The 27,113-nt window shown below is 39.5% G+C and overlaps 1 protein-coding gene across 3 annotated transcripts in view; it reads right to left on the bottom strand.

The window, feature by feature from the left end:
- The window catches only part of MYO5A (myosin VA (heavy chain 12, myoxin)), a 239,831-nt gene that overhangs the window by 156,961 nt on the left and 55,757 nt on the right, over window positions 1-27,113 (bottom strand). For 2 of the 3 annotated variants that reach the window (XM_006831636.1, XM_006831635.1), the window contains exons 1-3: window positions 8,533-8,637; window positions 2,670-2,841; window positions 1,810-1,954 (exon numbers count right to left, since the gene is read on the bottom strand). In XM_006831636.1, the coding sequence (XP_006831699.1) occupies window positions 1,810-1,871 (62 nt within the window). In that variant the 5' untranslated portion in view covers window positions 1,872-1,954; window positions 2,670-2,841; window positions 8,533-8,637. Of the gene's footprint in view, window positions 1-1,809; window positions 1,955-2,669; window positions 2,842-8,532; window positions 8,644-27,113 lie in introns of those variants that run through there. The other variant, XM_006831634.1, reaches the window with a different exon arrangement.

Here is a 27,113-nt window from a genome sequence, read left to right as displayed (position 1 = left end):
AGAAAGCCTCATCTTTCTCCCATGGAGAGGCTGGTGGGTTTGAACTGCTGACTTTGTGGTTAGCAATCAAGTGCTTATCCTACTGTCCCATAGGGCTTCTTGTGGCACTGCAGGATATATATATATATAGAGAGAGAGTCAGTTCCAATTCCTAACAACCTGGCATATAGCGTTTCTGAGGCTATAAATCCTTGCCTAATTACAAAGTCAGTGGTTTGAGTTCACCAGCTGCTCTCCAGGAAAAAGATGAGGTTTTCTACTCCTGCAAAGATTTCCAACCTAAGAAACTCTATATACAGGGTTGCTATGAATTGGAACTGACTCCATGGCACTTAACAACTACATATATATAGGACAGGGCAGAACTACTCCCATAGGGTTTCCAAGGCTGTAATCTTAGCAGAGGAGTTCTGCAGTGTGGTGCTGTGGGATCATGTGCTGGACCGGAAGGTTGGTTTGAACTGCAAGGTTGGTGGTTCAAATTCACCAACCACTCCTTGGAAACCCTAAGTCAGAACTGACTCAATGACAAATATCAATAACAACAATTTGGCAGAAGCAGACTACCACATGGCTGGTGACTTTCAGTTACCAAAAGCTTAACCGCTGAACCACCAGGACTCCATATCTATATAAACAGCTGATATTTCTCATATCTTTTTTAAAACTCTTAATAAGTGAGAGTCAAAGAACCAAAAACCCAACAGAAAAGTGCAAGAAAGATAATGGACAATAATAAATACATAAATCCCAAACACAGAAACAAAGCCTTAAATATATAAAAAGATGTTCAAATGAAATCATACTTAAGAGAAATACAAATTAAAACAATACTGACGTGTTATTAGATTGGCAAAGAATGAATGAAGAAGACTACAAATTTTGTTGGTGAAGCTTGAGATCAGGGTGGGGAACGTCCAGACCATGGGCCATCTAAGGCCTACAAAATCATTTGTTCTGGCCCTACCAATACAACCACAGTTCCAGCCATCACATTAGGGATTAGTTCATTAAATGTCTGAACAAAGAAAGCTGGCTAATTTTTAAGTTGATCATTGTGTATGGTCCGCTGATGGTGTTGCAAAACTTCAAATGGCCCTTGGCAGATAAAAGGTTCCCCTCCCCTGCTTTAGGGATTGTTCAGCATTTTTAGTGAGAATGTAAACTGGTACAACCCTTCTAGAGGAATTTTAGGAAAGCATAATGACTCCACAGCACATAACAACAACAAAACATAGCAAAATTGCATAGACATCGACTTTTTTGTCCTACTCTGCCAAGTAAATGACATTGAGCAAGTCACTTAATGCTACCAAACCTTGATCCACTCATCTATCTATATAATGAGGATAACATTCATCCTGGTCTACTCACAGTATCATGATGAGATTCTAAAGGCAGATTTTAGAAATTATACATCCTTTTACACTGGCTAAGGGCTGAGGAGCATAGAATGGGAGGACTGACTAGAAAGGCATGAGGGAACTTTCTGATGTGATTTCAGTATTTCATTCCTTGACTGTGTTGATGGGGATATGGATGTACACACATATAAAAAGGTAAATATATCTCTATAAAGTTGATTAATAAGAAAAAAGACCTATATATCCTTTTACAGATGTGAGCTTATTTTAATAACCCAGGCCATCTGAAACAAATTGGTCAAGGTTTGTTGAGTATTAATTTATAAATTGCCATGCACTATGTTTTAAAAATGTCTGTGACTTAACCAGAAAAGAAAAGAAAAAAAAAAAATCACACAATTACTAAGAACTTTGAAATAACAAAACAACAAAAGCGTCCACAAACCTGGCCATTTGTTTGTAAGCTTCTTCAGCTACTGCAAAGATATGGGGGTCCATATCCCCCATGTTCTGACCGCTGTACGCATTAATGATATCTTCTCCATAAATGGGCAGCTGTTCATAGGGATTTATAGCTACAAGGACTATACCTACAGGGAGAAATGTACATAAAACCAGCATTTGTTATTCTTGGTGTTTTTTGAAGAAAGACAATTTTTTTTTAATTTCATCAATATTATCACTGTCTCCTATATGTGATCTATTCGTCAACACTAGAAGTCAATGGTAACCAAGCAGGAATAGCAAACTTGGCAGAGGAAGAACTATAACTTACACAAAGCCTCATTTCAATTTCAATTAATGATATAAGCATGCACACAATGAATTTATAAGAGAGAGAAAAAGAATCACAAGTTGGGCTACTGGCTGCTAATACTGCAATAAGCAGCGGCCCAGGTAAGCAGGATCAAGCAAAAATAGTCACTGTGGGTCAGACCAGTCCTGCTTTTTAGTTAACTGGAAAAAAAAAAAAGACAACGCCAAACTTCTTGAACCAGGCTCAAAGATAAGAATGTGAACACCTACTCTTCATTTACCAGTTTTGGTAAAAGAAGAAAACAATGGTTGAACTTGACACTGAGTTTGACATATGACTTCTGTTGGGACCAAATACAAAAGATGAGCCCAATGCTTCTGATTCTGAGTAAAACATATTCATGAAAGTACTTACTCAGCATAAAATGCAACTTGACTAATCTTTTGGGTAAGTTTGTCACTGCTAAGAGAACAATCTAACTACAGCCTGCTTTCCCCATGTACAGAATTTCCACGGCTATGTCTATTAGAGGAAAGAGGAACACTTACCACAATATGTATAAATAAGCTTGGAATCAATGAAGCGGACTCTGAGATTGTGGAGCACAGCAGGCTCATGAAGATAGCTGAGGGCCGTGAGGTCATTTTCACCCACAAGTATGTCTGGGTTTCGTAAGTGAGGCAGCTCCTTGGTCTTTGGATCTAGACGGTATTCCAAATCCTGAATAGAGACATGATACAGCATCTGGATAAATCATGGCAGGAAAAGCAGAACAGGTCCATTCCTTTTGCCTATATCCTAATCCTGATTTGTTCCTCAGGAATGAAATACATTCTTTTCGCGACACCTTCCAATACCACACAAAACTGGTATAAATGGCAAAAAATAAGGAGAAAATAAAAAGATAAGGAGAGCCTTCTTTTCCACATGCTGTATTAATTTATGTTAACAATTTCTGCTAATATAAATTATAATTTCTGCTAACATAGCCTAGACTTTTTTCACCAAGTTACTAGACCATATGCTAGACTTCAAGGTTCGTTTGAACCAAAAGGTCAGGGGTTCAAGCTCACCAGCTAATCCTTAGAAATATTATATAGAGTCGCTATGAGTCAGAACCGACTTGACAGTACTTAACAACAACAAGTGGTTAACTAAACTTTTTGCTTTTATCTTCACTGATAACAAGCAAGAAGTAGTACAGCAAAGCGGTCAGCATGAACTTAGTTCTAGGGTCAGGCAGACCTGACTTCAAATACTGATACAGGGACCTTGAGTATGTTATTTAACTTTAATCTCTCCTCTATAAAATGGGCACAATGAAAACAGCTCCCAGGGTTGTGGTAGAAATTAAGAGAAGCAATGCGTGACGTGTGGTAAGTAGCCAGAAAACCCTGAGCCTTGTTGTTGTTGTTGAGTGCTGTTGCGTTGGTTCTGCTCATAACGACCCTGTGGAGGGTTTTCAAGGAGCGGCTGGTGGGTTTGACCTTGTGGCTAGCAGTCCAGTACTTATTCTACAGTGTCACACCAGAACTCTTTGAGAGTCCCAAGTCTGGAGAAATCCAAAAACCTCAGAAATTGTATGACAATCTGTATGCATGTCTCTGTGGTTAGTTTGTTCCTTTCTTTTTTTTTTTTTTTCATACTACTTTATTTTGGGGGAGGGATAATCCATAGTTTTAATTAGATTTTAATGAGGTACCTATTCCAAAAGGGTTAAGAAGTACTATTTAGTTTCAGGAGTCCTGATGTGGCACAGTAGGATAAGCACTGGATCGCAAGGTTGGTTTGAACCACAAGGTCAACAGTTCAAACTCATCAGTCAATCCTCAGAAATTCTATATGAGGTCACTAAGACTCAGAACTAACACAAAGGCACACAACAACAAAACAATTATAAAAGCTATACTGGCTTCTGTCTTCTCTATTTTATTGTAAGACCTTAAGGTGTGGTGCTGTAGGATAAGTAATGGACTGGTAACCTAAAGGTAGGCAGTTCAAACCCACCAGCTGCTCTCAGAGACCCCATATAGGTTGCTATGAGTCAGAACTGACTTGATGGCACACAACAAAAAGTAGGAGACTATAGTTACTAACAGGGGAAGGACTCTGGGATAGGTGGTAGATTTCATAAAGTCTATTCTTATTTTTTTTCCAATTTCTAGACTTGCTTTTATTAAAATACACATCACTCTATTAATAAATTTTTAAAAACTAAAGATAAATGCATTTTCACATAGTCCGTAAAGACAATGTTCTACACCCTACTTTGATGAGTAGTGACTGGGGTTTTAAAAAGCTTGTGAGTAGGGGGAGACAAGCAAGATGGCAGATATGGTAGAAGTGCAGTGAGGATCTCAATCAGCAATAACACAGAATACTGGACAAAGCAGGTTCAGGGGGATGGTCTCAGAACTCTAAACCACATATAAAGGAATATTTAGAAAGTTTGAAGGCTTACAGCCAGGAGAACATGGTACATGTTCATCCATGTACCATGGAGTGACACAGTAGCTGTAAGAATGGGGATAAACAGCAAAGATTATGAGGATGGTGCAGGCCTCCCAAAAGTCTGGAATCCATGAATCCTATTCTGCATACCCCCCCTCTTTGATCAGAATTCTTCTGTGAAGTCTTTGATTAAACTTTTCAGTAATGGTAGTCAGGCACCATCCAGTTCTGATCTCCAGACAAAAGAGACAGTTGTTCATGGAGACAATTAACCTTACACTCCATATCTTCCTCCTACTTCCTGACTTTTTTTCTTGTTACTTCAGGTGAGCTGAGACCAATTGTTGTGACTTGAGTGGCCACATGCAAGTTTTCAAAAACTTAGGCACCACACTACAAAGTAGGAGATAGAACAGAGTACTAAGCACATGGTAAGGCCAGGTAACAACCATGTCCCAAGTAACCATGACCCTAAACCTCAAAATCAAGGAACCAAATCCTATGAGGTTTTTGTTTGCATATAAGCAGACTTAGCAGCTATTTTTTTAATTTCCTCTCACTCTTTTTTTTTTGGTCATTTTGTAAATATATTTATCACATAACTTTTGCCAATTCAAGTTATACAAGTGAACAACGTATGACAACAATTATGATAATTGGTTGTACAACCCTATCTTTAATACGATTTATTATTATTATTCAATGTGTTTTCCCCTTCCCTCCCATCCTGGCAACCACTAACAAATTTGCTATCCATTTGCCCGTTCTTGTCTTCTTATATAAGTTAGGTCATAGGATATTTGTCCTTTTGTGACTGACTTACTTTGATCAGCATAATGTCTTCAAGATCCACCCATATTATAGCATGTATCAAGACTTTATTTCTTCTACTGGTTGAGTAATATTGCACCATATAAATGTACCACTTTTTTTTTTATCCCATTCATCTGTTGATGGACATTTAGGTTGTTTCCAACTTTTGGCTACTGTGAATAATGTTGCAATAAACATTGGTGTACAAATCTCATTTTGAGTCTCTGTTTTTAAGTCTTTTGAGCCACCTGGTAGTTCTAGTCTTAGTTTTAACAGGAATTGCCCACACTAGTTTCCATAACAGCTGGACCATTTTACATTCCTAGGAGCAGTGGCCAGCATTCCATTTTCCCCACATTCTTGCAAAATTTGTGGGTTTATTTATTTATGTATTTACTTACTTTAGCAAATGTGGTTTTTATTTGCACCCCTCTGGTGACTAATAATGATCAACATGTTCTCATGTATCTGATGACTATTTGCTTTTTGCTTTTGTTTTTGGGGGGAGAAGTAAGGAACTTTAGTTTGGGTTAGGACGACAGCTAGGTCTAGGTAAGTCTTGCAAGTCCTGGTGTGGTATGACTCTGTGGATTCATGCACTGGATTATTGCAAGGTCGGTTTGAACAGCAAAGTCAGTTGTTCAAGCTCACCAGCTGCTCCTTGAAAACTCTACACAGGGTCGCTATGTGTCAGAACCAACTTGACAGCACTTAATAACAAGAAGCTAGGCTTACGACTTCATTTAGAGTTAGACTAGGGTCAGTGTTAGGGTTAGGGTTGGACTATAGGGCTTGGCCTATTTTTAGATTACAGTTAGGTTGATTTATATTTATTTTTCTGGAAATCTACTTGATTTCCTCTTAATTTGGAAGTTTTGTACCTACATTATTCCTATTTTTCACTTTGTGGGTTTTTGTTGTTGTTGTTACAAACTGGTATCTCTAGTTCTTATTTTCAGTCTTGTGGTTTGCTTTACTTCAGCTACTTCTACATCACTATGGAGTTCTGGATGACATTGTCATTTATGTTAATCTCATGGTTTTGTTGCTTTTGTTGGTTCTCTTTCCAAAGAATTCCCTTTAGTATTATTTGTAAGGTTGGTCTAGTTTTTACAAATTCTTTTCATTTTTGTTTATCTAGAAATAGTCTCATTTTGTCATCATATCTGAGAGTCAATTTTGCTGGGATATGGTTCATGACTGCCATTTTTTTTCTTTCAGAGTTTGATATGTGTTATCGCACTGTCTTCTTGTCTGCATAGTTTCTGCTAAGAAATCCGAGCTTAATCTTATTAGTTTTCCTTTGGAGGAACTTTCTGTTTTTCCTGAGTACTCGCAGGATCTTTCCTTGTCTCTGGTTTTGAAAAGTTTGATTATAACATGTCATGATGATTTTCTTTTGGAGTGTAACCTGTTAGGAATTTGTTCAACTTCTTGCATGCATTTCTTGTCCCCTTTCATGATGCTAGGAAAGTGTTCTTACAACAATTTCCCCATAATTTTCTCTGTGCTTCATTTCTTGCTGTTCTGAAATTCCAGTCACACGTACATTATTTCTTTCTACAGTGTCTCACATAAATCTTATGCTTTCTTCTGATTTTTTGTTTCCCAATTGTTTCACTCGCAGATGAGTATTTAGAGATTTTCTTCAAGCTCACTATTGGCCTTCTATTGATTCAATTCTATTTCTTTGCCTTTCAATGTATTATGTATTTTTGAAGTCTTAGTATTAAATTTCTGGCTATTTGCTGTTTTTGTACAGTTTCTAGTTTTTCATTTATTTTGTCAACTTGTTCTTGTGTTTTCCTGAATTCTTCTAAAGATTTTTCTGTGTTTTCTTTCATTTCATCTGATATTTTCTTGATAATTCTCTCAACCCATTGAAAGTACCTAAGTATCCTGTTAAGTTTCTTATTAGGTAGTTCTGATACCATTGCTGGTATTATCTTTTCTGACTCTGTATTCTGGTCACTTGTTTAAGGCACTCTGTTTTGTTTTTTCGTGTAGTCTAAAATTGTTATCTCTGAGATATTGTGATTTTGTTATATTTATATTTAACTGATGATTGTATGTTTGTGTGTTCTCAGGCAATGAGATGGCAGCAGCAATGGGCTCAAATCTAACAATAAATGTGAGGATGACACAGGACCAGACAATGTTCTGTTCTGTTGTGCATAGGGTCACTATGAGTCGGAACCAACTCAACAGCACCTAACAACAATCTTGGAGAGGATTAGATGTCAATTGAATCGTAATCATAATAAAATCTGACCAAAATAATGGATTTTTTAAAGTATCTGCTAATTTGCTAGCTCATTATTAGTTATTAGTAGCTCTTTTAGGACACAAATTGAACTTATCATTTTTATCAGGTTAATAAGTAAAAATATTCGATTAGCTCAATTTTTATCAAAATCTACAGCCTTCAGTATAGATTACACTTCATTGTAAAAAAAAATCAATAATCTTTACAACTATACCAATAAATAACATCATGATAAATGGAGAAAAGATTGAACTTGTCAAATTCATTTTGCTTGAAACCACAATCAACATTCACAGAAGCAGTAGTCAAGAAATCAAATGACATTGCATTAGGCAAGTCTGCTGCACAAGATCTCTTTAAAGTGGTAAAGAGCAAAGTTTGAGGACTAAGGTGTGCCTGATCTAAGCCATAGTATTTTCAATAGCCTCATATGCATGCGAAAGTTGGATGATGAATAAGGAAGACTGTAGAAGAATTGATGCATTTGAGTTTTGGTGTTGGAGAAGAATGTTAAAAGTACCATAGTCTGCCAGAAGAATAAACAAATCTATGTTAGAAGAAATACAACTAGAATGTTCCTTAAAGGCAGGATGGCCAGACGTTGTCTGTCATATTTGAGACATGTTATTAGGAGGGACCAGGACCTAGAGAAGGACATCATGCTCGGTAAAGTCATTGAAAAAGAAGACGACCCCAGTGAGATGAACTGGCCCAGCAGCAGCAGCACCGGGCTCAAGCATAACAACAATTGTGCGGAGGATGCAGGACTGGCCAGTGTTTCCTTCTGTTGTGCAGAGTCAGAACTGACTCGACAGCACCTAACAACACGTCACAGTCAACTTACACTATCCCCACTCAACAAATAAAAGCAAAATTCCTACCTTTCCTTCCTCGAGGTGAAGAAGGAGGACTTTATCTCCTGGCTTATAATCTTTGAGGAGCTCTGCTGACTTCCAAACTTCCTCAGGATCAGGTATCCAAACTCTGGCAAACTACAAGACAAAAAGAAAAAGAAAAAAAAATTAATGATATACAACAGACCATGAATTTATTTATACTTAAACAATTTATGACAAAGAAATCTTGGCTAGTATAAAATTTGATTTTTATATTAGTGGTGGTGGTGGCAGTTATGTGCCATGGAGTCAGTCTGGCTCATAGCGACACTATATAGGATTTCTGAGGCTGTAAATCTTTATGGAAGCAGAGAAAATTATTTTAACTCCAGTGTCTTGATGAGTTACTGTAGGATCAGCACTGGACTGTGACCTACAAGGTAAGCAGTTCAAACCCACCACTAGCTTCTCAGAAACCCTATATGAAGTTGCCAGGAGTCAGAACCAACTTGATGGTACTTAACAACAAAAAAAGCCTGACTTTTGCTTTATATAATAAATGCTACTTGAAAACATCATTTTAGGTAAGAATAATTGAACATGGATTTTTATACGCCTGTTAGCAAACATGATTTTGAATCTTTGGTGTAGTGGTTCTGCCAGTTTTAGCAGCAGCCATTTGTTTATAGCAGGGGCCACAGTTTGAGTTTTTTACTGTGGCTTTACTTTCATCCTGTTCCCTACAGAGCCCTAGTGATCTCTCAGCTATCCCTCAGGAGCCCTTGTGGTAGGGAGGCGGGGAGCAACCTCAACTTTGAGCTGCAGCTGTTTTACATACAAGTCATCTGGGACTTTCTTTCACGATAAAGGTCCAATGATCATTTAAAAAAAAAAAAAAAACGTTGAAAAGGCATTGTTGTTTAATATTTTGCCTTCATTATTTTTACAAAGATGAGTGAAAAAAATAGTAAAATTGGTACATCTGGCCAGCAATAAAAGTAGCTCGTGTAGCTTAGATACCATGAAAGAGACATGGTTCCTAATGTAGCAAATCTTTAGGCTCAGCTGCCTGCTCTTGAGACTTAAGCCAGATGTTTATGTGGTCAACTTTGAAGGAGAAGAACAGCTAAAAAAGGTATTTTATGAGGACTTTCCAGTGTACAGTAGACCTCCCTGCCCCTTTTACGAGTTGGTTTCCATTTATAGCAACTCTGCATAGGGTTTCCGAGGAGCAGCTAGAGGGTTTGAACCACGGACTTTGCAGCTCAAACTGGCCTTGCAGTCTAGCACATTGTACTGCTGCGGCACACCAGAACTCTGTAACACATATACAAATTACTGTTTCCTTTGTTATTGGGAAAGTGCCATGTTCGGGATTAGGTTAACATTCAAGTGATGGTTACTAAAATCTTACTCATTCTTTTATGTACCAAATGTTCCCACTCCAAAGATCACTTTACAAAGCTAGTATTTTTGTAACTTCCTCTGAAACAATTTACTGATTCCAAACAAGATATGTAATATACAAGATTCAGAGTCATGAAATGAACTAATTCCCTAAATGATGACAACACACAAAAACCAAAATGGATCCAAGTAAGTCAGCATGTCTAACTGCTACTTAAACACGAGGAGGCTTTATTCATTACCAAATTATTTGTTGCGTGTAGTATTTTGGAGATAATTTTTTTTTTCCATTAAGGGAATGCACACTGAATTTTTGATACTATGTGGGACACATATGTCCCAATGGACTCATGGTATGATAGGTTATTGTTATTTTTGTTAAATCCCATTGAGTCCGTTCCGACTCATAGTGACCCTGTGTATGATCTCCTTAGAGTGGCTGGTGAGTTTGAACCACCAACCTTGTGGTTCAAACTGACCTTGCGGTCCAGTGCTTACCCTACAGCACTGCACCTTCTACAGGACTCCTAGAAGGTTGTTGTTGTTAAATGCCATTGAGTTGGTTCCAACTCACGGTGACCCTATATAGGGTTTCCGAGGAGCAGCTGGTAGGTTTGAACTGCCAACCTTGTGGTTTGCAGTCCAGTGCTGATCCTGCAGCACCACACCAGGAGTAGGAGGCATGAAAAAATAATCACTTGAATGCTAACCTAATCCCAAACACCGCACCTTCCCAATAACATAGGAAACAGTAAATATATTCACCAATTTATCTGGCTCTACAAAAGTCCAAAGACAAAAGTTTACACTATCTCTCCTCTGGGATGCACCACCTCATACAATAACTTCTCAACACAGCTACACATCACCTACAAATCTGTTTTTATGCAGTTTTATGTACAAGTCCCCACCCTGCTGCCAGCACACACTGTTGTTAAGTGCTGTCGAGTTGATTCTGACTCAAAGTGACCCTGTTTAGGGTTTTCAAGGAGCAGCTGGCAAGCTTGAACCAACAACCTTGTGGTTCAATCTGACTTTGCAGTTCAGCACATTAACCCACAATGCCACACCAGGACTCTAGCACACACTATATGTAGGAAAAAAGTCTTCCAATGAACTCCAGAGCTGGAAAGTACAACTGGTACTTACATGTACCAAAAGTTACAAAAGATTAAACTAAATCTAGCAGTAAGTTCCCTTGTGCTCTGTGTCAGTAGCACACTTCTGGCTAAGAGGCCCACAGGACCTGGAAACAACAAATGAGTAGGTACTTTGCCAAAGTTAGGTGTCAACAGCACTTACAGATTAGTGCATGGAGGCTAAGTAAGGGTTTACTCACACTCACCAGAGGCAAGACATTTAAACATCACCTTGATATCCAACTTCCCTTATACCTTCCCTTATCTCTCTCTCTTGGGAAAGTATCCAAGGAGAAATAGGTCAGAAACCAGTCTATTATTACCATTGTCTTTTTTTGGTTAGTTTCCATCTTAACCTATAAGATCAGTGCCTCTGCAGAAACAACTATGTCTGAACTGGGTCAATTTGAGGGATGCATATCTTACATGCTGGAGCTGAGGGAAAGCTCAACCTGACAACCCTACCTCCCACTCTTCCCACAGGCCCTAAACGCAAACACACAGGTGTAAACACACAGGTAGCACTGAGGAATAGGACTAAACTTGTCCCGTCACACATAGTGTGAAGACTGTGGGAATAAATTCACAAAGAAATCCCCACTAAGATCGACCATGTTTCTTGCCAAAAGTGTAAATGTACTGATTTTATTTAAGACAGAAGTGGGCCAAGGGAAGCAAAAGAAATGAGAGAATCTGGATTAGAGCTGGTACAGACCAACTTTACTGGCTTAGCTCAGGACTTCTCCCAGATAGACCAATGCTTAGGGACAGCAAGCATGGTTGAGATCTACTTGGAGAAAAGATTCATGAAGTAACAGGCAAAGGAAAAGTAAACATTAATGTAGGAACTAGTGGGGGTACTGCTTGTGTACTGTTGAGATTTTTCTGATTCAGAGGACCCTGCATAGGGTTTCTGAGGCGATAAATCTTTACTGGAGCAAAAAAAACTCATCTTTCTCCCTCAAAGTAGCTGGTAGATTTACAGTCCAACTTATAACATACTACACATCAGGGCTTCTTGTAGGAACTGGTTGTTTTTGTTGTTGTGGTATGCCACAGAGTCAGTTCTAACTCACTGCACATGGTTCTTACTGACTGTCTTAAGTGATCTGTATAGGGTTTCCAAGGGCAGCTAGTGGGTTTGAACTGCTGACAAACCAGGGCTCAGTAGGAACTGGTAGGATAAAGAAAAAGGTAGAGGAGCTGAGATAACTGATGAAAGCAAAAAGAGAAGAAAACCCCCAAACTATAGGAGATAAAAAATTAAGAAAAAAAGCTTAAAATAGATTCCATTAAAAAGATAAACATACATCAAAACTCTGTGACAGTTCAAAGGAACCACTTGATTAGAAATGAGAGTAAGAACAGAGTAGAGATTGGTTAGATTTTATGGCAACAGTCAAAACCTGAGAAAATAACACAAGCACAGATTAAGTTGCATAATAGCTTGTAAGGAACATAAAAGCCATCTGTCCTTCCACAATACAATGTAATGAGGTCTGCTTGGCAGTGATGAGTCAGTTCTGAAAAAGTCTAATGGAAGAACACTGGGAAGGAGGATGTGGGGGATGTGTCTGCTCTGGTACTTTGCCAGAGAAAGGCATCAAATAGTGAGGGCTCAACCCAACACATCCCTTACACCTTCTCAATGTTTCCACCTGTCTCTGCCTGCTTATGGAGGCACCAGTCATGTTTCTTTCTGCATCCTACCACACAGTGATAACATTAAAGACGTCCTCCAATAATGCAGATGACTCACCGGAGGTTTTACTAACTTGTGTTTTGTCAGACAAGTAATCCTGAGCTATAAACACCACAAGCAGTTGCTTCTGATGCCTCAGACACTCTGGGAACAAAACTGACATCATTAACAGAGTAAATGACCCGCCGCTGAGGAGACTTGATGGCACAGTGGGTTATGCATTGGGCTGCTAATCACAAGATTGACAGCTCAAAGCCACCAACCACTGCTCTGAGGAAGAGAGATGCAACTGAAAGATAACCGATATGGTAAAGATGTACTGTCTTGGAAACACTGTGGAGCAGTTTGACTTTATCCTATAGAGTTGCTATGAATTTGTGGCAGTGGGTTGGGTTTTGTTATTGTTACGTTGACGTGCCATCAAGTCAGTTCCAACCCACAGGGACCCTTTATAGGGTTTCCAAGGAGCAGCTGGTGAGCTTGAACTGCCAACCTTGCAGTTTAAACCAACTTGGCAGCCAGTGCATTAACCCACAGCACTCTGCTGCCATGGAGTTGGTTCCAACTCATAACGACCCTACACAGGGTATCCGAGGCTGTAAATCCTCAGGGGAGCAGAATGCCTCATCTTTCTCCCACAGAATAGCTGGTAGTTTTGAACTGCTGACCTTGAGGTTAGCAGCCTGACTTGTAACCATTATGCTACCAGAGCATTGGTTTAATTCTCCCAAACTCTGACTCAGGTGATTCTCTCTCCTCCTTTCAGCACACAGTCTGCATTTTAAAGAGCACATGCCCACATCTTTCCTAGGCCCCCTCTTAAGTTACAAGCTATGGGCTACATGGAATCAGTCTGGTTCTTTTTTAGCTATTCCACTGTGAATGCCTGCAAAATGAAATGATTTCTGTGACAACTTAAACAAGCCTGTTATACAAACCAAATATCCCTCTGGGTTATGAACTGAAGCAGAAGAAAAAAACCCCTGACCCCTGACATCAACATATGGTTACTAAATAATTCATAGAAACCTTATGGGACTTTTTGGTAAAAGAAATTCAGGAACTACTACTGTAAAAGCACATAAGGGGCTTTTGGGTACAAAGGAAATAAAAATTATTCAAGAAACTAGTAAATCTAGAAAAGTTTCACTTTTACTATTACATAGTTTATTTTTATTATTCAATATATTATATAAAAGAGAATATATATACATACATATGTATATATACATATGCAAGTTGGCTTCAAAAAGTTCATGGAAAATGGAATTAAAAGATAATGGAGTTTTTCCACAAACCTTTTGAAACCCCCCCTTGTTGTTGTTGTTCAGTGCTGTTGACTCGGTTCTGACTCATAGCGCCCCTGTACAGGGTTTTTGAGGAGCTGCTGGTGGGTTTGAATTGCCGACCTGTGGCTAGCAGTCCAATGCTTATCCTACAGGAAGCCGAAGCCTCTCATATGTATATAATAAATGTATGTTGAATGACTAAATGGTAGAACAAACTCCCTATACCACTGAGTTTCAGAAACAGAACATAACTAATACTGGCTAATCTATTGCAGTGCGATGTAGTCTAAGATTTTCCTTAAGTGTCGTTGAGTCGGTTCTGACTCACAGCGATCCTGCATAGGGTATCCAAGGGTATAAATCTTTATGGGAGCAGAAAGTCTCATCTTTCTCCCATGGAGCAGCTGGTAAATTTGAACTGCTGACCTTGCAGTTAGCAGGCCAACACATAACCCACTATGCTATCAGAGCTCCAATTATTCCAAATTATAGGTAGTTCCAGGGTTATGAACTAGATCCGCTCCTAGGTGTGTCTTCAATTCAAATTTGTATGTATGTCGGAACAGGTGCACATGGTTCTTACTGACTGTCTTAAGTGCAAGACAGGAGTTTTGTAGCACAGTTGGCTAAGGTTAGGTTGCTAACAAAAAGGTTGGCGTTTCAAACTTACCAGCTACTCTGGAGGAGAGAGATGAGGCAGTCTGCTTCTATAGATATGTACAATTCACTCTGTGCTACAGGGTAACTAACTAGGAGCTGGGATCGACTCATTCTCAGTGGTTTTGATTTGGGTTTGGTTTAGTGCATGAGAGAAGCCTGGTAGTACATTAAGGTTCGGTATTCAGCTGCTAATCGAAAGCTCAGCAATTCAAATCCACCAGCTGCCCCCAGGAGAACAATGTGGCACTTTGTTTCCATGAAGATATACAGCCTAGGGAACCCTGTGGAACAGTTGTACTCAGTCTAGAAGTGCAGACAGAGTGCTCCTTGGAGGCCAGGATGGCCAAACTTCGTCTCTCATACTTTAGACATATTGTCAGGAGGGACCAGTCACTGGAGAAATATCATGTTTGGTAAGGTAGACGGTCAGAGAGACAGAGGAACGAGATGGATTGGCCAAATGGCAGCATTGATGGACTCAAGCGTGGCAATAGTAGTGAGGTTGGGTGTTTCATTCTGCTGTGCATAAGGTCACTATGGGTCGGTACTGACTCGATGGTACCTAACAACAACAACAACATGGTTTCACTAAGGAGCTCTGGTAGCATAGTGGTTACGAACCACTATGGGCTGTGAACTGCAAGGTCAGCAATTCCAAACTACCAGCTGTTCCGCAGGAGAAAGATGAGGCTTTCTGCTCCCGTAAAGATTTACAGCCTTGGAAACCCTGTACAGGGTTGCTATGAGTTGGAACCGACTCCATGGCACATAACCACCATGGTTTCACTATGAGTCAGAATTTACACAATGGCCATCAATTTTGTTTTGCTTTCAGGGCAAGAAAATGCTCTATGCCATATCAATGAATCAATTGATTTAAAAGCTGTACATGTATCAAGTGAAGGGAATTCTGATGCAGAACTTGTTTTGAGTAGAGGTTGGCTCAGCTGATTGAAAGTGAAGGCAAATTTACACAAAATTAAAGGGCATCTATGAGAAGTCCTGGTGTGACGCTACGGGTTAATGCACTGGACTACAAGGTCGGTGGTTCAAGCACACCAGCCACTCCTTGGAAACCCTTTACTGACTGAATGGCACTTAACAACAAGGGTTTGTCTGTAAGTTGGACATTCCTAACCTTCAGGGACTTACTGTACTGCCAACCTGCCATGCTGCCTCACTCTTCAATGGCTTTGCTTCAGCTACTTCCTCTCTGGAAATCCCTCCTATTTTGTGCTGGAGTGCCAGCTCCATTGTGAAGTTTTCCCTGGCTTCTCATCATCACTTGGCACTCCATCCTCAGTGTCCCATTACCTATTCAATCCTCTACTAGAATCCTTATCCCACTAACTTGTGGCTTTGTGCGTCTAGATCACTCTGGAGCCTGTGAGCTCCTTGAAGGGCAGGCTGTCCTTTGTTTCTTCGGCACTTACTACAGGGCCTGACTATATACTTTCTCAATCCATTTTTGTTATATGACTGCTCCTGCCCTCAAACATTTTACTTCAGGAAGAATGAGAAGAAATTATTTGTCTTGCCCAAATCATAATTTGACAAGAGACTCTCAGAATCTTCTGAAAGGCTCTATATTTCTAGAAATTTGGGGGTGAAAAATGCAGGCAGATTAGCTAGTTGAGGCAAGTAGGAAAACTTGGTGAAATAGGAGAAAAAGAAAGGACTTAGCGAATGGAGAAGCCATGAAACATTGCTACTCCCTTCCACCCTATACACACGTACACCCAAGCCCATATAACCAATGATTAATGTGTTTAGAGCGGGAGCTACTCCTCATCTCCAGAACATAAATTTAGCCCCGAGTCTACACACTACCACAAATTCCTCACTTAGAAGGCAAAGAAGTATTGTGACCAACTCTACCAGGCATTTCCTGGAGCAGCAGAATGGAGGAATAGATGGAGAAAAGAGGTAAGCCAGAGGGCCTAGAGCAGGGAAGGGGCCCCCCCGGAATTAAAGGAAAAAAAAAGTTGAGTGCCGAACACAAGGTGCCTTCTGAGAAGGGTTAGACAGGAAGAACACACATGTCCTCTGTATTAACACACAGCGCCACATCAGAACTTTTATTAAGCACTTTTTGTGTGCCAGTAGATAATCTGCATGTATAATTTCACTTAATCACTATAACCCACTTGTTAACAAACTTCAACAGATATTGAAGCTTAAAAAAATTCATTGCTTCAAATTGACCCAAACTCATAGCAACCCTGTAGAAGAGAGTCGAATTTTCCCATAGGGTTTCCAAGACTGAAAATCATTACAGAAGAGTGCCTCCTCTTTCTCCCGTGGAGTAGCTGGTGGGATTGAACTGCTGACCTTTGTAAGTTGGACATCCATAACCCTCAGGGACTTACTTTAGAACTTTAGCTTCTGTGCCATCAGAGCCCCTCATATTGAGTGTCAGACCTTAAAAATGGTGAAGTTAGGTTCAAATCTAGGTCTACTCTAAAAGCCATACATTCTTTTCACTCCATCATACTTTTTGCCTTTAAATATATTGGATTTCATTATAAAGAACCATGGCTGTCCACCGTCCTCCCCTACACATAGTTCATAATTGTTCCTTTTGGTACCATACTGGAAACAACTAGAAAACTGGTCTATGTCATTAGCCAAGACTTAAAACATCTCATGTAATACAGTGTACCAAAGCATCAGCATGGCATCCAACCTGCAGCATCCAAATCGGCTCTCACCACCGAATGAGGCTCTTCTACAATGAGTATAAAGAGTAGCAGCTAAACACAGTCTGATGGTTCCAAGAACTAAAATCCCAATAAATGAATAATTCCAGGCTCATTAACTATAAATAAATAAACAAAATGACAGAAATGATTTATGGTTTTTTAATTTTTGATAACTTTCTAGAGTTACCTGGTGAAATGGGCATGGTTTAAAGGTACATTGGGCTCAGGACTGCTGAACTGAAATGCTTTCAAATTTATGAAGAACACATGAGCTTGCAAATTAATGAATATGTTTTATCACCATCAAGAATCAAAAATAAATTATTTTATTTCTCCAGAATTTTATGTGAGAGGGCAAAGCTTTGGAATGAATATTTTTAGATACTGTAGCTCTTTAATATTCCTGCAAACATTATTTTTGGAACTAACTCTCACTTTATAGGCACAGGCTAAATGTGCACATCAGGAAAAATGACTATTTTTTTTCTATAATTAGCTAGTGATATTTGAGGATAAGTTACAAAATTCTAAATAAGTAAAATAATCAAAGGTAAAGTAAAATCACCCCAAAAGAAAGGAGTTGTATTATTGATCATCTTCATGACAAGATTTTGTTGACTAGGATGAAGAAAACCCCTAAAATTCCCTTACTTAATTCTTAGATTATGGTTTACTATTGATATTATTAAAGAAGTCCTTCATTCAGCGAGACAGTTTGAGAGAAGTTGAATAACTTGCCCCAAAGTCACTCAGCTAATAAATGGCAGAGACAAATAAAACAATCAATTTTAAAACTAACTGTCCAAGGAGTCCTAATAGTACTCAGTTGCTAACCAGAGGTTGGCTGTTCGAACCCACCAGAGATTCTGCAGGAGAAAAGACTTAGAGATCTGCTCCTGTAAAGATTTCAGCCTGAAAAAACTCTATAGAGCAGTTCTACTTTGTCCGATAGGGTCACTGTGAGTTGGAATCAACTCGACAGCACAACAGCATGCTTAATAGAGAACTTGCATTCAGAGGATATTCGGAATTCTTAAACGTAAAAGACAGGAAAAATGAAGTTTCACTGTCAAACCCTCCAGAAAGCCTTTCTGGGCCACCAAGGTAAGGTAGAGACTCCTCTTTGGAGCACTTGCCACATTCTGTTATTATCTTCTCATAGCACTGTCTCCCTAACTAGACTATGTGTGACTTCCTTGAGGATAAGATCTGTGGCAGCAACCCCACATCTAGTTCAGCACTTAACAGAGTAGATACTCAAGAGCTGTCTGTGGAGTAAATGAATAGGTGAATGGATGAGTGGCTAGGAGCCCCAGGGCTTCCACAAGTCTGAAATGTGAAGGAAGATTACAGTAAAACAAAGTCAGTCACGGCAGGAGCTACAGAAGAGAACTGAGAATAATCTAATTAGCTACCAACTACAAACATGAGTGAGAAACAGTAACCTAGTCTCCCATGCATAAAAATACAGGCTCTCTTGCCCAGAGGAAACAACCTCTTCTCAACAGAAGGTTGCTTTGAAGGAGTTGAGCAGAACATGTGTGAGCATGAAGGGCCTCTAGGTTAGTAAAAAATGAGCATTTAAGCTGACTGCTTGCCTAGCCCTCTACCCAGAGCTTGGGTAGACTTTTAAACACTGTTTCAGCAAACCCCACAATGTCTACTTTGTAGTATTCATATTTCTAAATGCATATACAGCAGTGTAGACTTGTAAGAGAAGGCTACAATGCTCATTTGCTGTATTGAAGTAACAACTAGATGTATGCTGAGTACCAAGGAGGTAGGTGTTTCCAGAGTCACCTTGGAGGAAGCAGAGAACCTTAGAAGATGTGGCCATGCTTGCACCTGGATCATGGTGAGACAATACTAAAGAGCCAAGATGTAGAAGTGATTAGATATGAGGTTATGAAATTATGACTTAGCAGTCCCCAAACTCTGACGTGACGGAGAGTACAATGTGCTTTTTCCTCCACTGTGACAGTCCTACATGACAAGGATACCACTAAACAGGGATGATCTGAATGCATGGTCTCACTAGGACTGGTAGACAATGGAGATCATAACAAAAAGATCAAAACTGAGTGGCATTCTGTTTTATGTTGTAAAAATCTCATAGTTCATGAAAGAATAGACATTTGTTCTTGAGTAAAAGTTATTTCAATTGTGTGTGTTCAGAGAATATTTTAAAGGACGAAAGTAGCTCAAGCAGGCAGAGGCTCTAAAGGAACTTGTGTCTCGGCCTTTCCTCCAATGTCAAGCCAATCTCTTGGCAGTGCCTTCACCAACTCTCTACCTAATCAAAATGGATTCCCTTTGAAAGAACTATTTCACTCTGTCTGTGAGGACTGAGGAAGGCTATTACTGCACAGTGGGCTCAATGTTGGGCTACTAACCAGGTCAGTGGTTCAAATCCAGCAGCCACTCCATGAGAGAACAATTTGACTGTCTGTTTCTGTCAAGATTACAGCTGTCCACTGTGTCCTACAGGGCTGCTATGAGTCGGAATCAATGGCTGTGGTTTTTATTTTTTAATCCCTTTATGGTTGCTTCACACTTAAAAATCATCCATAGATTTACATATGCAAACAAAATTTTAAAATTTTAATGTATAAAAATTCAAAATTGCAAGAGCATACATAAAGTCACTTATTTTTTATTATAAAAGTTCATAGAGTTACTTTCCCCTACTCATTTTTTCCTAACTTTCGTAGTAATTTAAGTGTCTACTACAGACATTGTCAACATTTTTCTTAATGAGACCCCCAATGAGATGGATTGGCATGGTGGCAGCGGCAATTGGCTCAAGCGTAACAACAATTGTAAGGATGGTTCAGAACTAGGCAGTGTTTTGTTCTGTTTTGCATAGGGTCACTATGAGTTGGAACCAACTCATACAGCACCTAACATATAGAAGAGGGTTTCTGCTTTGATAACTCACTCAAGAAAGATACTCTAAATTTATTTTCTTTTCAATCTGTATTCGGGGCAATCGACTGCTCCTATGTACTACCCATGGAGCCTTGGTGGCTCTATAGGATAAGCACAGGTCTTCAAACTGCAAGGATTGCAGTTCAAACCTACCAGCCTCTCTGTGGTAGAAAGATGAGGCTTTCTGCTCCAGTCAAGTTTTAGAGCCTCGGAAGCCTCCACAGCGTCGCTATGTGTAGAAACCAATTGGACCGCAGTGGGTGGGTGGCACTGGTGTAAAGAGCACTTGCTTGTATTTGCCTTGTAATTACTTTACTCCTTTGAAACTTCAAAAGATGCCCTTACATTCTGAACATATATAGTGAGTAAATCCATGTTGCTGCATTGCCTTTTAATAAAAAGGTTCATTTTTTATCTTTCCAGGCTGAAGAGTACAAATCGTTAGAATTATTCATTCTAGCTTATTTTTAATCTCTGCATCTCAATTTTCTTACAAAACGAAGCAATTGAGCAGTATAAAATACATGGTCGAGGTTACTGAAGTCAGAGTCAGTAGCTTCTATATTATCCAGCTATGCTACCTTGAACAAATTACCCAACTTCCTTTGCTTCAGTATCCTCATCCATAAAACCAGTTAATAAGAATACTTCAGAGGGTTGCTAAGCAAATATATAAGATCGGCTTTAAAGACCATTGCATTATATTGCCCCCATCACCTTCCCTCCCTATGCCCAATTCCTAGCTTTAAACCTCAGTGTCTGAATTCCGTTACTATATTCTACATTGCACTGTCTGATTTGGTCCATGTCCACGGGTCTAATATCACCTCATTGAGGCCTTCTGCCTTTGGAGTTCTGTAAGCTTTCTGTTGTCTAGAACATCTCAAGCTCTCTCCTACATCAAGGCCATTACTGTGCCCTCTGCCTAGAACAGCCTGCACTCCTCCCCAAGCTCTGCTCACAACCAATTCCTTTAGTCTTCACTTTATAGATCTCTCCTCAGAAAACTCCTTCCTGGTCACCCTCCAGATGGGTGTACTTGGGATCATCAGTTTCCCTAATTAGCCTGTAAGCTTTGCGAAGGCAGAAACCAACACTAATTCCAAAAGCTAGAACAATTTCTTATAGGTTGTTGTTATTGTTAAGTGCTGTCGAGTTGATTCTGACCTATAGCAACCCTGTATAGTTTCCAAGCAGCAGCTGGTGAGCTTGAACCACAGACATTGCAGTTCAAGTGACTTTGCAGTCTGACGCATTAGCCCACAGTGCCACACCACCACTCTTACAGCACTTGGTATTCCCAGGCAGTCTTCCATCCAAGTACTAACCAGGCTCAACCCTGCTTAGCTTCTGAGATCAGATGAGACTGGGCGCATTCAGGGTGGTATAGGTAGGTGGTGGTAGTGGTGGTGGTGGTGGTGTGCCACGGAGTTGGTTCTGATTCATAGTCATGCTGCACAGAGTTTCTGAGGCTGTAGATCATTATGGGAGCAGAAAAAAGCATCATCTTTCTCCGGCAGAATAGCTGGTAGTTTCAAACTGCTGACCTTGAGGTTAGCAGCCCAACTCATAATCACTGTTGTTGTTGTTGTTGTTAAGTGCCATCGAGTCGGGTCCGACCCATAGCGACCCTGTACAGGGTTTCCGAGGGTGTAAATCTTTATGGGAGTAGAAAGCCTCATCTTTCTCCCGTGGAGCGGCTGGTAGTTTCGAACCGCTGACCTTAAGGTTCGCAGCCCGATACGCTACCAGAGCTCCTTTCATAATCACTAGTAGTTGCTAAATAAATATATGCAAAGGAATGTATTTAACATATTAGTGTCTAGATAGCTGGAAAAACAGATTTGGATCAGGATGTGAAAAACCTCACATATCTTGCTAAAGAGTTTGGTCTTTACATGGCAAAAGATGGAATTCACTGATGGTGTTTAAGCAGGGTAATGAACAACCAGAGTCCTGGTGTGGCACTCTAGGGTCAGCACTGGACTGCTAACCATAAGGTCAGCAGTTCAAACCTACCAGCTGCTCTTTGGAAACTCTATACAGGGTCACTATCAGTGGAACCGACTACAGGGTAAAACAACAGTTCTAATCTAAGGGGCCCTCGTGGTGCTGTAGGATAAGCACTGGACTGTTAACCGTCAGACTGCTCTGTGGGAGAAAGATTTACAGTCTCAGAAACCTCACATCCAGGGTCTCTGTGAGTTGGAACTGACTCAAGAGCGCCTAACATCAGCAAGAACAGTTCTAAGTAGCCCTGGTTGTGCAATGGTTAAAAGTTCATCTTCTAACTGAAAGGCTGGGGGTTAGAACTCACGAGCCATTCCACAGGACAAACACATGGCAATCTGCTTCCATCAAGTTTATGACTTTAGAAACCCTATGGGACAATTCTGCTCTGTCCTATCGGGTCACTATGAGTCAGAATTAACTTGATGGCAATGGGTATATATAATTCCCATCTACTGTCCTTAAATCACAATCAAAAGCACATCGTCTTTTTGTGATTAGTTGTTCTCCCACCAGTTCTGTTTGTATTACTGTCACTCACTAGGATTTATGTAGTACAAACATAATAGATTGCAAAATGCCATTTATATTAGGCAAAAGGGGCCTGCACTGGAGGGACAGTGAGTCAGTTTTACCTAAGAACAGGTGACTAGGGAAGCTCAGCCGGATTGTCTCATGAGTGATGGGTGACAGATAGGAGACTTTTGCCCTGGAAACCCCAGCCTGGGAAGTACTAGGGGAGGGTGTGGAGTCCTATAATAAGCTGGCTTTGGCAGGGCCACTGAGCAGGAGAGCTTGCTGGCTGGCTGAGTCATCTTAAGCAAAAAACACCCTGATGACTTGCTTCTGAACAGAAGTCTCAACCTTTGGGCTCCATCCTGCCCTCCCTCTCCACCTTCCACGTTGCTTTAAAGGGTCCTCGTAGCTAAATATTAGCCAGGAAAAGCAACTATGAAAGCTGACCAAGGGCCTGTATTTGCAAGAAATGCTAGCTCAACATATTTATTTGTTGTTGTTGTTAAGTGCCGTGGAGTCGGTTCCAAATATTTATAGGAAAAATTAAAACTTCTTGGTTGCAAAATTCATCATAAAGAAAGTTAAAAGACAAGTTGGCCAAAAACGTATTTGAAAAACACAAATTCCTTAAATATATACAGAGCTTTTATAAATTAATAAGAAAAAGACAACTCAATAGCAAAACAGGCAAAAGGAAAACCCAGGCAACTAGAAGTACTACTAAAAACAAAACACGAAATGGAAGAAACAATGTCATCTCACTAATAATGAAAGGTATGCAGGCTTAAAATGCAGTCTTAAAACTTTACTACTGAACTTGAAAAGATAGAAAAGACTGATAAGGATTAGCTATGGACAGAATGTAGAAAATCAGGCAATGTCAGGCAATGGGATAGGATAATCATGCACAGCCTTTTTAGAGTCATTTGGTCATTTCTTTTACGACGTATATTCCAGGGATGCATAATAATTTCAAGACTACAAGGGATGGGGTTGAGGGATTTTCAGTTTTGTACTTTATGTCCATCTATATTGTTCTATATTTTTCTTATGAATATTATTTTATAATGAAACCAAAAGATTTCAAATAGATGTGATGCATAAAGTCCATGTTTAAGAATTTCCCCATGAAATACTTACACACAAAAAGGCAAATAATTACTTCCAAGGATGTTCACTGCAGCATTGTTTATAAAAGTGGAAATGACATAAAGATTAATATAGCTTTATTAATATGCACTCAATAATAAATGTAATACATTAGGGTGCATCTGTAAAAGGGAATACAAAAAAATTTAAGGTAGAGCTATACATGTTGCTCGTGCTGTTAGGTATCTTTGAATCTGTTCCGACTCATAGCGACCGAATAAAACCCTGCCCGGTCCTGTGCCATCCTCACAATCATGGCTATACTAAAGTCCATTGCTGCTGCCACTGTGCCAATCCATTTCATTGAAGGTCTTTCTCTTTTTCACTGGCCCTCCACTTTAGCAAGTATGATGTCCTTCTCCAAGGACTGGCCCCTCCTGATAATATGTGTGAAGTATGAGAGACAAAGTCTCACCATCCTGGCTTCTAAAAAGCATTTTGGCTGTACTTCTTCCAAGATACATCTGTTTGTTCTTCTTCTCTGATAGCAGAACTCAAATATATCAATTCTTCAATGCTCTTCCTTATTCATTATCCAACTTTCACGTGCAAATGAGGCTACTGAAAATACTATGGCAAGAGTCAGGCACACCTTAGTCTTCAAATTGATTTATTTGCTGTTGAACATTTTAAAGAGGTCTTGTGCCACAGATTTGCCTAATGGAATCTATCGTTTGACTTCCTGACTGCAGCTTCTATGAGGGTTGATTGTCGATCCGAGCAAAATGAAGTTTTTTGACAACTTTAATCTTTTCTTCATTTATCATGATGTTATCTATTGTTCGAGTTGTGAGGATTTTTGTTCTTTACATTGAAGTGCAATCCATACTGAAGACTGTAGTCTTTATCTTCATCAGCAAATATTTTAACTCCTCTTCACTTTCAGCAAGCCAGGTTGTATCACCTCCCTATCACAGGCTGTTAATGAGTCTTCCTCCAATACTGATGCCATGTTCTTCATGTAACCCAGTTTCTCAGATTATTTGCTCACATTGAATAAATATGATAAAAGAACACAACCCTGGTGCACACCTTTCCTGATTTGAAACCATTCAGTGTTCCCTTGGTCTATGTACAGGTTCCTCATGAGCACACTTCAGTTTTCTGGAATACCCATTCTTGACAATATTTTCCATAGCTCATCAATGATCCACACCACTGAAAGCCTTTGCAAAGTGAATAAAGCACAGGTAAGCATCTTTCTGGTAGTCTCTGCTTTCAGCCACGATCCTTCAATGTCAGCAATGATATCCCTTTTTCTATGTCCTCATCTGAATCTGGATTGAACCTCTGGCAGGTCCCTGTCAAAGTACTCTTGCAGCTGTTTTTGAATTGTCTTCAACAATATTTTACTTGTAGGTGATATTAATGATATTGAATGATGATTTGCACATTACATTGGGTCACCTCTCTTTGGAATGGGCACAAATATGGATCTCTTCCATTAAGTGGGCCAGGTAAGCTGTTCTTCCAAATTTCCTGCCATAAATGATTGACTGCCTCCAGTGCTGCATCAGTTTGTTGAAAGATTTGAATTGGTATTCCATCAATTCCTGGAGCCTTGTTCTTTACCAATGTGCACCTTGGACTTCTTCCTTCAGTACCTTTGACTCTTGAACATATGCTGACTCTTGAACATACGCTACCTCTTAAAATGGTTGATCAGTGCCGATTTCTTTGGTACAATGACTCTGTGAATTCCTATTGATACTTTCTGCATCATTCAATATTTTGTCCATAGAATCCTTAAATATTTCAATTCGAGGCATGAATTTTTTTCTTCAGTTCTTTCAGTCTGAGAAATACTGAGTGTGTTCTTAACTGTTGGTTTTCTAACTCCAGGCGTTGGCACATTTTACTATAATACTTTGTTTTCTGGAGCTGCCCTTTGAAATTTTCTGTTCAACTCTTTCACCTCATTTCTTCAATTTGCTTTAGCATCTCTATGCTGGAAAGCAAATTTCAGAGTCTCTTCTGGCATCATCCATTTTGGTCTTTTCCTTCTTTCTTATCTTCTTAATTAATACCTTTTGGTTTTCTTCCTGCATGGTATTTTTGATGTCATCCCACAACTTTTCTGGTCTTCTGTCATTAGCATCAAATCTGTTCTTGAGATTGATTTCTAAATTCAGGTGGAATCTATTCAAGGTCATATTTTGACTTTCATGGACTTGTTTTACTTTTCTTCTGCTTCAGTCAGAACTTGCATATGAGTAATTGATAGTCTGTTCCACAGTCTGTCCCTGGCCTCTTTTTTGGGGGATGATATTGAGCTTTTCCACCATCTTATACCCACAGATGTTGTCAATTTGATTCCTGTGGATTCCATCCGGTAAGGTAAATGTACATGTTGTTTTAAAAAAGTATTTGCAATTTTGGTTTTGCAAAATTCTATTATGTAATCTCCAGCATCTTTTCTATCACCAAGGCCATATTTTGCAACTACTGATCTTTCCTCTGTGTTTCTACCCTTTGCATACCTATCATCAGTAACGAGCAATACATCTTGACTGTCTGTTTGATCAATTTCAGACTGAAGAAGCTGGCAAGATTCTTGAATTTCATCATCACTGGCTTTAGTGGTTGGGGCATAAATTTGAATAGTAGTGGTATATTAACTGGTCTTCCTTGTTCATGTACAGCTAGTATCCCATCACAGACAGCGCTACACTTTAAGATAGCTCTTGAAATGTTCTTTTTGATGATGAATGTGATGCCATTCCTCTTCAATTTATCATTCCCAACATAGTAAACTTTATGATTGTCAGATTCAAAATGGCTAATACCACTCCATTTCAGCTCACTAATGCCTAGGCGATCAGTCTTTATGCATTCCATTTCCTTTTTGATAACTTCTAATTTTCCTAAGTCCATACTTTGTACATTCCATGTTCCAATTATTAATGGATGTTTGCAGCTGCTTTGCCTCATTTTGAGTTGTGTCTCATCAGCAAATGAAGTTCCGAAAAGCTTCACTCCTCCTCTTGGGTCATCATGGTTAATTCTACTTTGAGGAGGTGCTTTTCCCCAGTCATATTTTGATTACCTTCCAACCTGAGGAGCTCATCTTCCAGCACTATATCTGACAGTATTCTGGTGCTTGTCATGTTTCAACATTCATTCA

This window comes from Chrysochloris asiatica, unplaced genomic scaffold (genome assembly GCF_000296735.1).
Source record: "Chrysochloris asiatica unplaced genomic scaffold, ChrAsi1.0 scaffold00004, whole genome shotgun sequence".
Taxonomy (NCBI): Eukaryota; Metazoa; Chordata; class Mammalia; order Afrosoricida; family Chrysochloridae; genus Chrysochloris; species Chrysochloris asiatica.
Note: the sequence above shows the minus strand (reverse complement) of the source record. Positions and strands in the feature narration are given on the sequence as shown.